Raw genomic sequence first — 14,930 nt, 5'->3', positions numbered from 1 at the left:
CTATGATATATTTTAAAATCCTTGTAATCTTCCGAAATCTTTGAAGGCTTCGGAAATCATCTGAAATCTTTCGAAATATTTTGAAACTTGTTGGAACCTTTTAAAATCTTTTGAAATCACTGAAGTCTTCTAAGATCTTTGTAATATTGAAATCAGGTGCCTACATCAAATTGACGAGTGATTAACAACTTCTAATACCTACACCAGTGCCGAATAACTGACCTAAGATTCCGTTTCGGCAGTGGAATTTTTTGTTTAAAAAGAACGTGACACATTTTCCCAACGTTGATCGTTAATTGATTTCTTACCAACAGCTTAGCAGCGCAGGTACGTCATGGAGAAGGATAATAATGGTACGCGTTACGCTGTGCATCTTATCCAACAACCTGCGTTGAAAAAATCCAAGGACGGATGGTACAACCTGTATACCCTGTCCTTGGAGGCTTTCCGCAACGGATTTATTCCAAAGATACATTTCGGTACTTTGAGCTGTTGAAGTATTAGTCGTATAACAGGGTACGAGTTATAAGGTTAGAAACGAAGAATTTGAGAGAACACCTTTGCATGTTTTCCGGAATGGTTGGCGAGCAATTGACAGTGAATCAATTAACTGATATGATCGAATCAAGGTCTGACGCGTAGCGTAAGTCGGAACGTGCGCGGGGAAAAATATTGAAATTTTTAATAGTACGAGCATATGTATATCTAAGGTGTAACGAAACGAGAGACGCCGGCATTCTTGCCTTCAGCTAGGTGCGAGGTCGCAGCATTACTTTCACTGCCCGTTGTCGATCCGAGAAGCTCGTTGTCCAGTTGGATAATTTATTTCAGTTACAAAGGAACATGAACAAAAAAATGGAGAGAAAATAATAGAAACAAACCACGAACAGCGATTATCCTATCGTACGCCTGTTGAAATGTCAAGGTTTTCCATCGCTCGACTCTGTACGACATCCACGCGTTACGTCGGCCAAGTTGTAAAAGCGGCAATAATACTATGCTCACTTGGGCCACGAATACTTTCGCTTTTTTCACAACAAATATGGGTGGAATTTGAATCCTGACTCTGACAATGATGAGTGCTGTACTTTCGAGAGTATTACTCACGCCTTGATCCGATCGGGGGCCGACGTAACGACACGAATTCTGGGCCCCCTTTGTTTTCGCTTTTCACCTATCATCCCGAAGCAGTCACACTTACTTTCATTTCGCATTGATACTTTTTCATTACTATTCTTTCGTGATATCTGCACTGATTCGATCCGTCGGGTACTATGATAATTTTCCCGGGTGTTTAACGCTTTCTTTATTACCTGCAAGCGTTGGATAAATCGTATCAGACAATTACAGACGCTAAATTTGTTCGGCTGTTGTAACGTAATCGAGTCATTGTCAACTTTTCATCAAAACTAATTAACTTACCTACCTTCCTTTTGTCTTCGAACAGCTTCCCTCTGGGTTGAGGCAGGTCGAAGTAGCCCCGCGTAATTGCTGAAGGAATTTTCAGCGATGGGTACGAACAAGGGTAGAACAAGCAAGACCAAAAACTAAGCAAAGGTTAAATACCCGAACATAAATAAATAAATTTTTTTTTTTTTACCGAAATTGCTGAAAAATTGGATCATTTTTGTCTGTTGCTTAATGATAGTCATGAGGTCATAAGTGATTCGAAATAATAGAGAGAGGGAGAAAGTGTTTGGAAAAGCAATACATGCTCAGCGTGGCTCGTAAAACAACTTACAGATTTTGGCCAGTGTCGTAAAGAATCGTAAAACGACACTGTCTCGTTGATTATTGTTGGATTAGGGGAAAGCTTACATAATTGAAAGCTAATTGTTGGTGCAGCAGGAATAAATGGGTTTTTATTTATTTTACGAAACACCTTATCCCACCTAACAGACGATGTGCCCGATTCGTAAGAGCCAAATGTCCGAGACACGGAAGCCCGTTACAATCTATTGGCACAAACGATTACGTTGATCCTCGCGCATATGACAAAGTGCAAACTGAACGTAAAACAAAAATTGACAAATGCGTAATTCAGGTGTTTAGCTTATACTTACCGCTTGCAAGTTACACATAGGTAAGCTATGTCGGTGAAACTTCCTTTCTATTTTTCATGCAGGTATAGATCGAGTTCAGACGATTATAAATTAGTGAAGTTTTCAGAATTCACAGGATAAAATTTTCTTGCCTAAGCCATGGGCGTTTGGAAAATTCGTAATCATAAACAATTTATGAACGGATTGTCATTGAAACTGAATTTAGAATGAAATATAAAGTGAAAAAAAAAAACAAAAATTAAGAAAAGAAAACTTTGACCCAGTTCAATTATTCATCACATGTGACTTAAGGACATGATCAGAATCGAAGGCTAGCCGCTCTATCACACCTCCTAATTTCGCATTCGCTTCCGGTTTGGCGTAAAATTATTTCGAAAGACTACGAGACCACATGCTACGCCACACGACCAGGTAGTCAAATAATGATTATCAATAATTTCCAGACAAGCAATAACGATTTAATAAAAATCGAATCGTGCAGGCGGAGTTCAAGGTGTGGTAACAAATTCGACGAAGCGTTACTTTCAAAATCTATTACATTCAAGTGTACTTTACAATGCGCATGACGGTGTTCCATAGGTCAGGTTATATATACTACGATGGAAGCTTATGTGAAGACGCAAGAATAACTGCAACCTTTCTTCGCATCGTCGATAAATCTTTGATAAATTTATATGAAGTGGAAAATGTTGCTTTGGTAAGCAAGTCAGATAACTATAAAATTACTCGAAAACAACACTGTCCGATTAATTATCTTCGCTTCAAAGTTCAATGTAACGAAATATTCTCTAAGGCACGTAATTTCCTTCTTACGAATTTCTCACAGCAAGAAAATACCTTCGCTATATTTTTTATGTAGCATAGTTCAAAAAGAATGTTGCAGAGTCTGTAACCACCGATTAAATCGTTTCATCAAATAAACCCTCGGACGAAACGATTGGGATTGTCAGTAAAGATGGTCAGAAAATCAGCTGCTACGCGTCCAAATGTTCAATTTTCGTTTCTTCCCGAACGCATCATCAAAGAGGAGCGTTTTGAGCCCTTGTACTTGCGCTCTGACAGGTCCACGTGCTCGTGAGTACCAGAGACGTGAAACGATGCAGTAGGCAAGGTGGTGGTCGTTGAGCTGTGCGCCGCTAGTCCCTCAGGATTGGAACGATCGTGTAACGAACAAGCTGCGAACGGAAACGTATGCGTGGTTGGTGCCAGAGTGAGAGTGGCATATATATAGAGGGAAGGGGGAACCAGCGGTGCACTTCGCAGTACACTGTCTCCGCGTCTGTAGTGTTTCCGACCATCGTACGTTCTTTGTTGCATCTATTCGACATCACCCTCTCGTCGATAGCGAAATCCGCGGGTCCTGCACATCTCCGGAGAACCTGCAGTTCTTGACTTCACCGAAACACACCGAAGCCCAAGATGAGGCTCCGCATTGTCACGTGAGTACATGGTCCCAAACCATCTGCAAGTAAACGTCCTTACGACAACGAAGCTCGTTGTGTTCCGAGTCCGTAAAAATCTGTGATTGATCAGTGCTGAGCTTCTACTATCGTAGTAATCTTCGATTGTTGTCTGGCGACTTTTTACCAAGGTGTCACGGTTGGATAATCATGGATTGTTTTTTCGCCCGGTATCTGGAGGCCAGTCGGTCAGTCAGATATTTTACCAGACTCCGTGCGCATTGCACCGCAGGATTCGAAAAGCGGCTACTTACGTAACGAACTATTTCTACTAGGGTTCTTTTACTTCTTTCATATTCGCGATTTGTTGTCTCCTTTTAATATCAGCCAATAATAAACTATGATAAACGAATACGTGGGTTCGAATGATATGGCGCTACAGTTCAGAATGTGAATGCACGATAGCAAGTAATTGGAAGGGAACCTGATCAAAACTACAAAAGTGAACGGCCATCGAGAGAAAACATATGGTGGCTGGTTGGTGGCTCGTGCAAAATGGAAAGTGCGTATTGGCAGAAAATTTAATCATTCGGTTTGAAATTGCCCGTTACAACTGTAGGCTAATTCGATTGCCGGAACAAGTATAGAAATTTTGACGATGGCACCGCTATTAAAATACTGAACAACGGGATAATTGAAACATATTCTTTGAGCCTTGCTTTCTATTTACGAATCCCCAAACCTCTCGATTTCATCAGAAATAAAATGATGTGATGCTGATGACCTGAAATAAAGTATTCAGAGCGTTCAATTTCACTTGTGAATTTTCTCAGCGTACCAGTGAATAATGACCCAGGAAATCACGGTTCCAAGATTTTTATACGAGCTAGTATAATTTGCTACATTGCTTCAAAATCGGTGCTTAGCTTCGAACGACCGCAAAGTAACAGGTTTACAATTATCGTTCATCAGCTCCGACGATATTCAAGTAAGAGTCTCGGCTACATTTACAGTGAAGGCTATTAAAAGATCGTGGTCAGTCAGACGACGATTATCCGGATTTGGCCGTAAATCTTTAGCCGAACAAATAATGATGCGGTTTCGCATAGTTTACAGGTTATATCATATGTTGCGTAAGATCGAAAAATTTCTTATAACGAGTAAGCGAAACGGCTAATTTGTACCACAATCTCTGATCTGTACGCAGCGGGATGAGCTGAATGCGATAACAATAAAATTTCGATGAATCACGCAACGAACTCTCCCTGGGTTCGAATAAACCAAAACTTGATTCGAAAAAATGAGCAAGCCCTTGTGCAATTATTCGACCACGTGGTATTATTTACGTATCGAGGCGAGAAACTAGCTCAAATCCGGTGCTTGGATTAAGTTTGGTTTTCTCGCATTGGTGAAGGGTTACCGGTTATGACAAGCGCCAAATGCTCACTTGATCGGGGTCAACCGAAAGTGTCTGAGATCAGCGTTATGCGCGAAAACACGCAACAGAGTTACTGGTTTGCCTGAATGATATGTACGACGGGGAAAAATGTCTTTGGAGACCAAGAAGAAGTCTCCGCAAAGCATTCTGCAGACAAGGGAGTCCGCAGGCCGCTAAATATTGGCACTGAGATGGTCTGATCGAGGCAGCTGAGAACCGTTGCCTGTTGATCCTGGTTACAAAACTGCTAAAGAAAAAATCTCTGATAATTGACTATGCTCTTAGTTCGCGATTGCATGTAATTACGATGCTTTCAGTTGAGGATTTAAGTTGTGGACAATGGCATGATGGCGTTCTGGTTAAGCAATATTAACACTTATTGGCTCAAGGATTCTGACGGCAGATCCTTTCCTCGGTATTGTTGAACCGACGACAGTCAAAAATCCCGATTGGCAAACCGTAAGGACTCAGCAGAAGGGGGAGGGTTCGCAGAGGGATATAAGTATGCTCTCTCGGTTACATAAACTTTCTTACAACCAATTGGCTCATCGCCAAGGGGCGCAACGTGACTCCGAGTTCATCGGATCGGCGCAATCTCCTTATTTCGTCGCTTATTGAACCTATTTGCTATTGCCTCGTGCACAGCACCTACTTACATTTCTCATTATCGCATGGTGCTCAGTTTTAAGTTCTTTCGAAAATACCTACTTTCGATTTCATTCGATGAATCTCTCAAAGGCCACCTCGAACCCGGCAGCGCTAAGCCGCCTCCAGAGATCCTCACTTTCACTGAGTCCCACTCGGGCCACGTTCAAGCTTCGCTTGGTCTTTCTTACCGCACCACGTTGCGGGTAATTGAAAAACGCGAGGCATGCTTGAGGTAAAAAAATGTATTGGTTTAGTTCGATTAAACAGTAAACAAAAACTATCGCATTGTTAAAAAGTTTTGTGGTAATTTAACCCTGCTTGAATTCCGTAATAGCGGGCCTACGACGTTCACTGCAGCTGAAATCCACGTTTTTTGGTATAGATTGGTATGGAACATCACTTTCCTAGGTCTGGTATCGACATACTGGAAGAACGCATTTCTTTTTTCGGATACAGTATTTAAAATTCAATGGACGCGCTATACGACGCTTTTCAACATTCATACCGATCGGTTGATTACAAGTTCGTTTTCAAAGTGGAAGGTATTTTATCTACACTATGCAGACGATAAGCGGATTGGAACTGACGGTGAGAACCAGAATGGATCGGATACATCGTACGAATTTCAGAATTGAAGAGATATGAAAAATGCCATAGTGCAGAAATCTAGGAACTGGTTATCCAAATTGAAGTTGAATATTTATAGCCGCAGTAACGTAGTTTCAGACGTGCCGCTTCATAGAGGATAGGTGAGAAGTTATTATACCTGAGGTTGGAACTGGCGTTTTGGCTATTCAAATATAATTTGTTTTGACCACGTTCAGCTGCTCCTCATCACATTCTAACTCAGAGACCTTGAAGCTAGACCACATTCTATTCGTTCTTTCGGAAAACGCATTGCTATTAGTGACTTGTCGTTTTCGTTTTCAAGACTCCAAATTTTCTGACATCCCACGCGACACAATGGAAGAAGCATCAAAGGCATCGTCAGGATTAGTGTGCACCAATGTGTGAATAAGTTGCAAAAAATTCTTGTTGGAAAGTATGGTATAAATGTAGAATGTCAAGGATATTTGGTTTCGACCAATCAGGAAACCAGCTACATTGATTCTTCGAGATACCGAAGAGGTTTGTGAAGCGAGCAACATAAGTGAATCTTGGCTCCCGATGTTTGGGAAAATCGTATTAGACAAAGATCAAGCCAAACGAGTTCGGTGACATTCGTGATTTCTTCGTATCCTACGAACCGGAGAATCGCTCGGGGCTGCATAGTGCCGAGTTAGCTGGCAGAGAAAGTCAGTTTGGTACGTGAATGTCATAGGGCATAAGGAATCTGGTTTCTATGTGGTTACGAATCTACGGGTTCTTTGTAGTCTGTGAATAGCTTTGAAGAAGTCACGTTGGTCGAGACTGGGCCATGAATAATGCAGACAATTATGCAGAAGCAGTTGAGGAATATCGATACCCAAACATTTTGTACGCTCGTCCACGTCAGGAACGACGTAAAGAGTGTTTCAATTATTTTTCTTCATTTATCCACATGTCATGAGACCATTGCTTTGATCCAACCCAGAGCAGAGTGTGGAAAAGCAATATGAAAATGGGGTCGTTATAGGCTCAAGGACATCCAGTCGAAAAATTTATTTTTTACAGTTTCTTATTTTTTATAACGGCACGACCACGATTGCGTCTCCAATCGTCATGTTAGTTAGCCAATAAATTGAAATATACTCAGCCGAAAGTTCAGCCGCTATTTCAGCAGTTTTTGACGATCAAGTCCTAGTATACGCAACGTCAAATGTGATCATCTGGCTTGACATCTAAATGCCACTTGAAGAGTGATGAACAAACATATTTATTGCACCATGCATCAGCATAAGTCGCGTAATACATAGATCGTGGCATCCGCACAGTTGTCTTTTTATGTGTAGGTCCATTTGCGGCGCTAGACATGCGCCGAGATTATAGGCTGCGATTCAATCTTCATAATTACAATGACACTAGCGGTATGATGGCACTGAGACGAGTTTTCCATTCGGCGTCAACTTCCAGGCATCGTCTAGCCTGTCTAAGGATCTTACCCAACGTCGCTATTCACCTCAGTTATACAGAACAGAGAATAAAAATTCTAGAAGTATAAGTATAGTCTTTCATACTGTATCAGTAAATGCTTCGCATCATGTTCCGTTGACAATGTACAAGTTTTCCAAAATTTTGAAGCCGACCGAATGCTCAGACACGCAATGAGTGTCGTCCATCAGAACACAGTCATGAACACCATTAACACATCTCGTGACATCGATTACAAGACTTACTCCCTTCCATGCTTGCTTCAGATTAATCGCCCTTTGCCTGATCGCCGCGTGTAACTGTGCCGATGAGGACTACGAGTACGATGACGAGCCTGCAGCAGCCCCAGTGGCTCCGGTAACTCCGGCGCCTGCGAGGAACGCAGGACGTCTGGCTCTCTTGACCAGAGGACGCGGTCCCACCGGGAGGAAACCTGCGGCGGTAATTATTCCGGGATCTGATTTTGTGTCATCCATTGTCACACTCTTAATGTATGGCATTTTCAGACCACCACAACGACCGCCAAGCCCGTTGAAGAACCCGTCGAAGAAGAGGGGACCCCTGAAGATTACGAGGCGGAGAATCAAGAGGCGGAAGAGGAGGTCCAGACCACGACAACCGAAGCCCCAAAGAAGGTTCGAGGAGGCGTCAGACCCTTCAGGTGAGCCACTGAAGAGCTCTTCAGGGTATTTCGGCTGATCAGCCATGGTTTTGACATGCTGTTAAAACAACACCTTTTACAACGGAACATTTCTTACGTCATGTATCGAAATTTCAGATCCAACGAGGACCTTCTTGCCGCTCTGAAGAGGAGAAGAGCCCAGGTCGTTAACACCAACAGCATTCGTGACTCTCCCGCGACAGAGTCCGCTGAGCCAACAACTCAACGGCCAAAGTGAGTTCGAGTGTTTTTTACTGACTGTGAGGTCATTTGCATCGATGAGTTTATAAGCTGTTACAGCGGAAGGTCTACTCTGAAGTTCATCAAAATTAGTTTCCCAAAATGAACGGAAATATAGTTTTTCAGCGGTATCTTCAGTCGAAAGTGTTCTTTATAGAGAAATAAATAACACCTCGAGATGTCGTTATCGATGACAAACAATCAGGGTGAAAACCGGGTGATGATTCTAACCTTTTACTTTCTTCAGGTCAATTTCGTCGAACAACAGTCGAAGCCGAGGTGGCCAAGCGGCAGACAGCGCGTCAAGGTCAAATCGAGGCAGATTCGGAGCCACACGAGCCACCGCCAAGCCCGTTCAAGAAGAGGTTGAGGAAGAAACCCAGCAGGAAGAAGTTGAACTGAAGCCTAAGCCGTTCCGTAGAGGTTAAACAAGCGTGCAAGCAGCGTATTTCGTTGTTATAATCAATTTGCAATAACGAAGACAGAAGTTTGAAGCGAAAAGTCAGCCCCAAAGTACTGGTGGGGTGATGGCTTGACTGAAGCCTCTACATTTATCTTCTTTTTTTTTTATATACCTATTTTTGGTAATTGAAAATCCCCAACTGTTACATAAACTCTTCGTAAATGATTTTATATTCTATAATAGATCTGACGTGTCGTATGAATTGTGATAGCAGTCAAAGTGGCAATCATCGAATACATGTATACTAAATAATGTACAATATATATAATTTTCGCGAAGTTACTTATCCCCCTTCGACTGAACCTTTAACTGAAAATACAAGGAATACAATGATGACCATAATCATTTAGGGAGTACACGAAGTATAGATTGCAAGTTATTTTTAAATGAACAAATGGAATAAAGAATTCAAAAAAAAATAATGTGTGTGTCAGCTCCGATGCACGACTGGAGTTTTTTACTCCTCACGAACGATAATTATGATATATATCGAATAGAAAAAGAGGGTAAATGAACGCATTTTCCAAAATGATAAGAGAAACAAACATATATCTGTAATTATTCGGATTATTCATATTACTTCAAAAATTTCCAAATTTTGAGTACATATTCGTAATAAGTGACCGCAAAAACCCCTGAGTACCAACTTTCGTTCCCGTCAAACGACTTTTTACATTTTCGGTCCGCCATATTGGATTCGCCATCTTGAATTTTCAACTTTTGAGTGCGGATTCATGATCACCGACCTCGAAGACCTCTAGGTACGAACTTTCGCTCTTGTCAAACGACTTTTTGCGTTTTGGTCCGCCATATTGGATCCGCCATATTGAATTTCTAATTTTTGAGTGCGGGTTCGTAATCAGCGACCCTGAAAACCCCCGAGTACCAACCTTCGCTTTCGTCAAACGACTTTTTGGGTTTTGGTCCGCCATATTGGATCCGCCATATTGAATTTCTAACTTTTAAGTGCAGATTCGTAATTAGCGACCCTGAAAACCCCCGAGTACCAACTTTTGCTCTCGTCAAACGAGTTTTTGCACGTTTGGTCCGCCATATTGAATCCGCCATCTTGAATTTTCAAATTTTGAATGCAGATTCGTAATCAGCGACCCCAAAAACCCTTGAGTACAAAATTCAAGTCGATAGTAAGTAAGGAAAAATGTCTGCCGCTAATGGTTAATATAAGTAATATAAAATATTATATAAATATAAAATATATTAAATCAATTAATAAAAAATAATAACACTAATTAAAAGATCTAGCTGTTCGTATTTGAAATGTATATTATTCATAAATGTAAACGATAAGCTTACCAATTAACCGCATCCATGTGTCATCTAAATCAATTTCTTCCATATTTTCAAATATTTTGACGTGATAACGTCACGTCTTATAAATTCATACGCAGGCACACAACACACACGTACAAACATACGCACACATTCAACTCTCAGACCAGAAGTAGTGAACTATACAGTGAGACTACGAAGCACCGCACAAAGAGGAGACCCCGAGTATAGGATACGCTGTGTAATGTATTCCATTTCATTCTTTTGCACGTTCGATATATATGTTTGTCTCTTTCTATAACGCCTCAAGTTTTCGTGTTACACTTGATTTTACTCCTCATATAATTTCCATACCGGGCCCTATAACTTAAATCGTTTCTTAAGGCGTAAGCTCCAAAGAACAATTTTTTTCTACTTTTTAATCGTGCGATTTGTATGACGATAACTCGGTAATCTTGTGTAAATAGGAGACTACAGTAGTTTTCCTTCTTTGATTAACATAAAATATTGTACAAATGTAAATTAATGAAAATAAAAAAAGTATGAAAAAAAATTCAAATTATCAATTACATCTTGATTTTTCTTACTCTACCTAAAATTGATGCGCGCATATGTGCTCAATATATATGAAAATACATATGTTAATTTTGTGAATTCAGGAAATCGAATTATCTCAAAATTTATCAGAGTTTAAGGAATGCCACAGCAACGGTAGAGGCAAAATTTTCTTCATAAGGCAAAAATTAATCCAACAAACTGAAACTATTCGCACAATTTCAGTTTCGCAGACAGTTTGAATTTAGTATTTTATTGAATAATGAATGTAAATGGTGAACTTTAAATGTTAATGTTTTCGAAACACTCAAAATCACACGATAATATATTTCCGACTACTATCTAGGAGTTTGAAACGTTTCTAAGCACTTCACATTTACGTTTAGGCTCTTCGAGGACACGTCATTAATTCCGTGAAATCGATAATTACTGAATAAAGATGAATACGATTAATTTGATCGTTTTCCGTGGGCGATGCGAATCGAGGAACGTAATTTGAATAGACACGATTAGCGCCAGAATCCAGGCAAGCCGGCAGCCTTGAAGGCCGTGCAGGTTGCCAGAGGCTTGAAGACAGCTTCAGAGTATTCGAAAGCACCTTTGAACTTAGAATTGCACTTTAAAATCGTTAACAACTTGTGAATGTCCGAAACGGCAGACGGTATGCGATATCTGTAGGGCCAATTACCACGGCGACGCTAAAAGAGAGAAGAGCAGAGCCACGTAATATCTTAGATAACGCGCGTCTCTCCGAAGATAAATATGCAAAATTTATTAAACCCATTCCCGAGGCCCAGGTTGACCATTTTTATTTTCAATGTAAACGGCTTTCAACTATCGCTTCGAATTACTCAATAACCTCACAATCAGATTTGACGAATCACGGACCAATTTTTTCCGTTCGTCTCCGTTATCGTTTTTCGTTATTTCATTTGTTAAAGTTCATGGTGAGATCGATTAAGATCCTCCGTATCCGGGAAAACATTGATTTTGTTCTCTTCTTCTGTTTCTCCAGCTCGGTTCGAACATTTTTATTGAAAAGTTTTCTCTACAGATTATAAAATCGTGATATATTTATGTAACATCAATTTCAATTGTCATTATGAAGTGATTAATATAATCGAATAATAGATCCTCCTTTCTCTAATTCCATTAGAATTCCACTTAATGTCAAATCGAAAAAGCAATCTAATCCAGCTCGAGGCTTATATCGATGATGGGATGTTATCACATCACCACTAAAAAACGAATATTTCCTGGTTCTGGAATGAATTGAATCATTTATTCAACATTTACAATGATCCGTGATTTTTAGAGAATCAATTTTCCAAGATCGTTTAATTTTTTCCTACCCTATTAATTGAAAATTTCAATTATTCGTTGATTTTTTCGAACACTTGCGAATTCGTTTAAAATTTTTGGCGTTTTCGAGAATTTCTTCAACTTTGAAAAATGGATCAAAAGTCCTGAATTTTTGGACAGGTTTTCATAAACGGTTATACATTACACTCGAGAAGTTTTAGAGACACGGAACGAATAGTTTCGCGAATAAATCGTTAGAAAATTTTGGAAAACGGAATTATTCAAAATCGGCAAAAATTCCAAAAAATTCATAGGTGTTCAGAAAAATCAGTGAGTTCGTTTTATATGAAACAAAACAAATTTTACTACAGATTTGTTCGGCAACTTTTTGGCATTATTATTATTCAAAACGAATTATCTTATCGACTCGGTTATGATGAAATTGCTTGCAGTTTTCTCTTTTTTATTTATTTATTTTTCAATTACATCGCGAAGCGTTCAATATTCTCACCGAGACTCAACTTCCGATTGAGACTATCCGTCCAACAAGACCTTAATCCCGGTTTCTGCGGAAAATTTCCTTCCCAAATCAACAAGACCCTTCCGCATTGGCATTTGCTTTATGATTTTTCGTTCTTAAATTTTCGTCATCCCGGTGCTCGAATCGTCGCCGTTGAAACGCCGCGAACTCGAATCACGCTGACGGAGAATGAAAGTAAGAGGAACGGAACGTGGTCGGCCTTGGCAAACGCGGAGAAGAACATTTCACTTATACATAAGGACTAGCCGCTATCGCGGTGAACATCGAGAGCTGCAGAATGCGATGAGCCCATGGGACCATTATATTACCGGTAATGCGAGTGTAATGTTGGCACGGTGGCGCTGCTGCGGTGCAGCGAGTAACGAGCCGGAATTAGACCGGGGCGAATAAAGATTTTCTCTATCTGTGCCGCAGAGGATATATGCGTACAGGGCATTCCGCGTCAACTCGACCGAGCTTTGGACTCGCCGTTTTCGATTTGTTTGAAATTTTTTGAAAAACTATTCTTTTCTTATTGCTATCATTTGGAAATCGCTTCGGCGATGGAATCGTCATTTTTTCAATTTCCTTTATCTCGGCACACTGGGCAATTTTATGTTTTAGAAAGTCTGAAAAAAGGTCTCGAATACATAATGATACCGACTACGCAAGAATAGTTTTAGACATTTTAAAATTACGTAGTTTAAGGTAGAATTAATTGTGTTTACTATTTCTGATCAATTGTACTTTTGACAATTTTTTTCGTTCTAATATCTATTTTACCTTTCTTATGATTTTAACATATTTGTTGTGGATTTGAAAATGATACGGAAATTTTCAAAGTTTTCAAAATTTTTTAAATGGAATTAATGTAATAAGAACTAAATGAAGACGCGAAAAAGTAGAATAATAAAATTATGTCGTTGAACCGGTAAGACTCTTTTCTTGTTTTTAGTAATACTATTTTTTTAAATGTTTGGATCGACATGAAGTTACATTTTATTTCAAGAACTCGGTAAATACATATTGCCGAAGGTTATAAGACAGCTTGAATATCTATAAACCAAAAATGGTGGTAAAAAAATCAAGAATCTAGACTATTACAAAGGGGCATAAAAGAAAAATGATATTCTTCCGATTCTCCACTTGAAAAAATGGACGAATATAATCAAGAGTTTTAACGGAGGTGCTTAATTCACTTGAAAGTCATATTAGCGTCGTTAAACATACGCTTCCAACAATTTTTACAGACCAATATTTCCGTTGATTTCACAAGTTTCCCGCCACGAGCGTTGTTCAAAGTTCAAGAGTCGCGGTGGATTTCCATTAATAATCGATTTCCACCGTTTCGTACCGATTTACATTCTGGTTACCGAATATTTTCACATATCAAGGGACTGACGCCAAAGAAATGAATAAATAAATAGAGACAGAGAGAGAAAGAGAAGGAGAAACAAGTCCTTTGCTCAAGCGATTCCGCGTATAAGTTTCAACCGCAGAAGGAAGTGTAACTTTGTAATGTGAAAAAGCAGCGAAGCATGACGGCGAGTCGGAGCTGAACGCCTGCAACCTCCAACCTGACCTTTCCGACGTCTCTGCCGGAGAACGAAGGAAAGACGGAGGATCGATCGAGGGATTACGAAACGACTCGGGGCTCAAAATATCGCGTGGCAACGACCGATCGCAAAGAAGAAAAAGAAGAAGAAGACGAAGAAGAAGAAGAAGAAGAAGAAGAAGAAGAAGCCACCTGACCCAATTGCAGCTGAGAGCTATAAGCCGGCGTTAATTCGAAGACAAATTGCCGCAGCTGCGTTACCCAATCGCAATTTAAAAAACGGACGGGCGAAACAACGAGCAGACGAATAAAAATCCTCGTGCAGGAGTATTCGTGTCAGCGGGGCCCGAAGCTGCAGGTCCATCGACCAGCGCGTCGCGCAAGACTCGCGGTTTCTCTGACCTTTGGGCTAATGTCAACCTGATGTGCGGATGCTTCGCGAGGTATGAATCTCCGCTTGCAGGTTTCCTTGCGGCCTGCGGAATCTCTTTTTTCCGAGAAACCGGCCGGTTTCGAGGTGATCCTAGCGTTAGTTCCAAGGTCTCGAATATTTACCAGGGTTTCCAGTGCCTGACGTGCTTGACGAGGGTTCATCCTACTGTAACGTTTCGAAAAATAACTTGTTTTGTCGATTGTTTTTTTTTTTTCATTTTTCGATAGTTCAAATACCTACGCTAATCTAATTTATTTTTTAAGGTTGAAAATGATTTTGAAAACAAGGAGGC

At 40.2% G+C, this 14,930-nt stretch overlaps 1 protein-coding gene across 1 annotated transcript; it reads left to right on the top strand.

Moving 5' to 3' along the window:
• The first annotated feature begins 3,300 nt into the window (after positions 1-3,300).
• On the top strand, positions 3,301-9,261 carry LOC124179692. The gene is made up of 5 exons (XM_046564364.1): positions 3,301-3,502; positions 7,886-8,060; positions 8,126-8,280; positions 8,398-8,514; positions 8,768-9,261. Exons 1-5 carry the CDS (start codon positions 3,483-3,485, stop codon positions 8,946-8,948), a joined length of 648 nt encoding a protein of 215 aa, XP_046420320.1. The 5' UTR covers positions 3,301-3,482; the 3' UTR covers positions 8,949-9,261.
• The last annotated feature ends 5,669 nt before the right edge of the window (positions 9,262-14,930 follow it).

This window comes from Neodiprion fabricii, chromosome 4 (assembly GCF_021155785.1).
Source record: "Neodiprion fabricii isolate iyNeoFabr1 chromosome 4, iyNeoFabr1.1, whole genome shotgun sequence".
Taxonomy (NCBI): Eukaryota; Metazoa; Arthropoda; class Insecta; order Hymenoptera; family Diprionidae; genus Neodiprion; species Neodiprion fabricii.
Note: the sequence above shows the minus strand (reverse complement) of the source record. Positions and strands in the feature narration are given on the sequence as shown.

Coding starts and splice junctions, on each gene's coding strand:
- LOC124179692 (XM_046564364.1), top strand. CDS start 3,483: ATGAGGCTCCGCATTGTCAC. Junction 3,503..7,885: donor ATGAGGCTCCGCATTGTCAC/GTGAGTACATGG, acceptor TGCTTGCTTCAG/ATTAATCGCCCTTTGCCTGA. Junction 8,515..8,767: donor CCAACAACTCAACGGCCAAA/GTGAGTTCGAGT, acceptor TACTTTCTTCAG/GTCAATTTCGTCGAACAACA.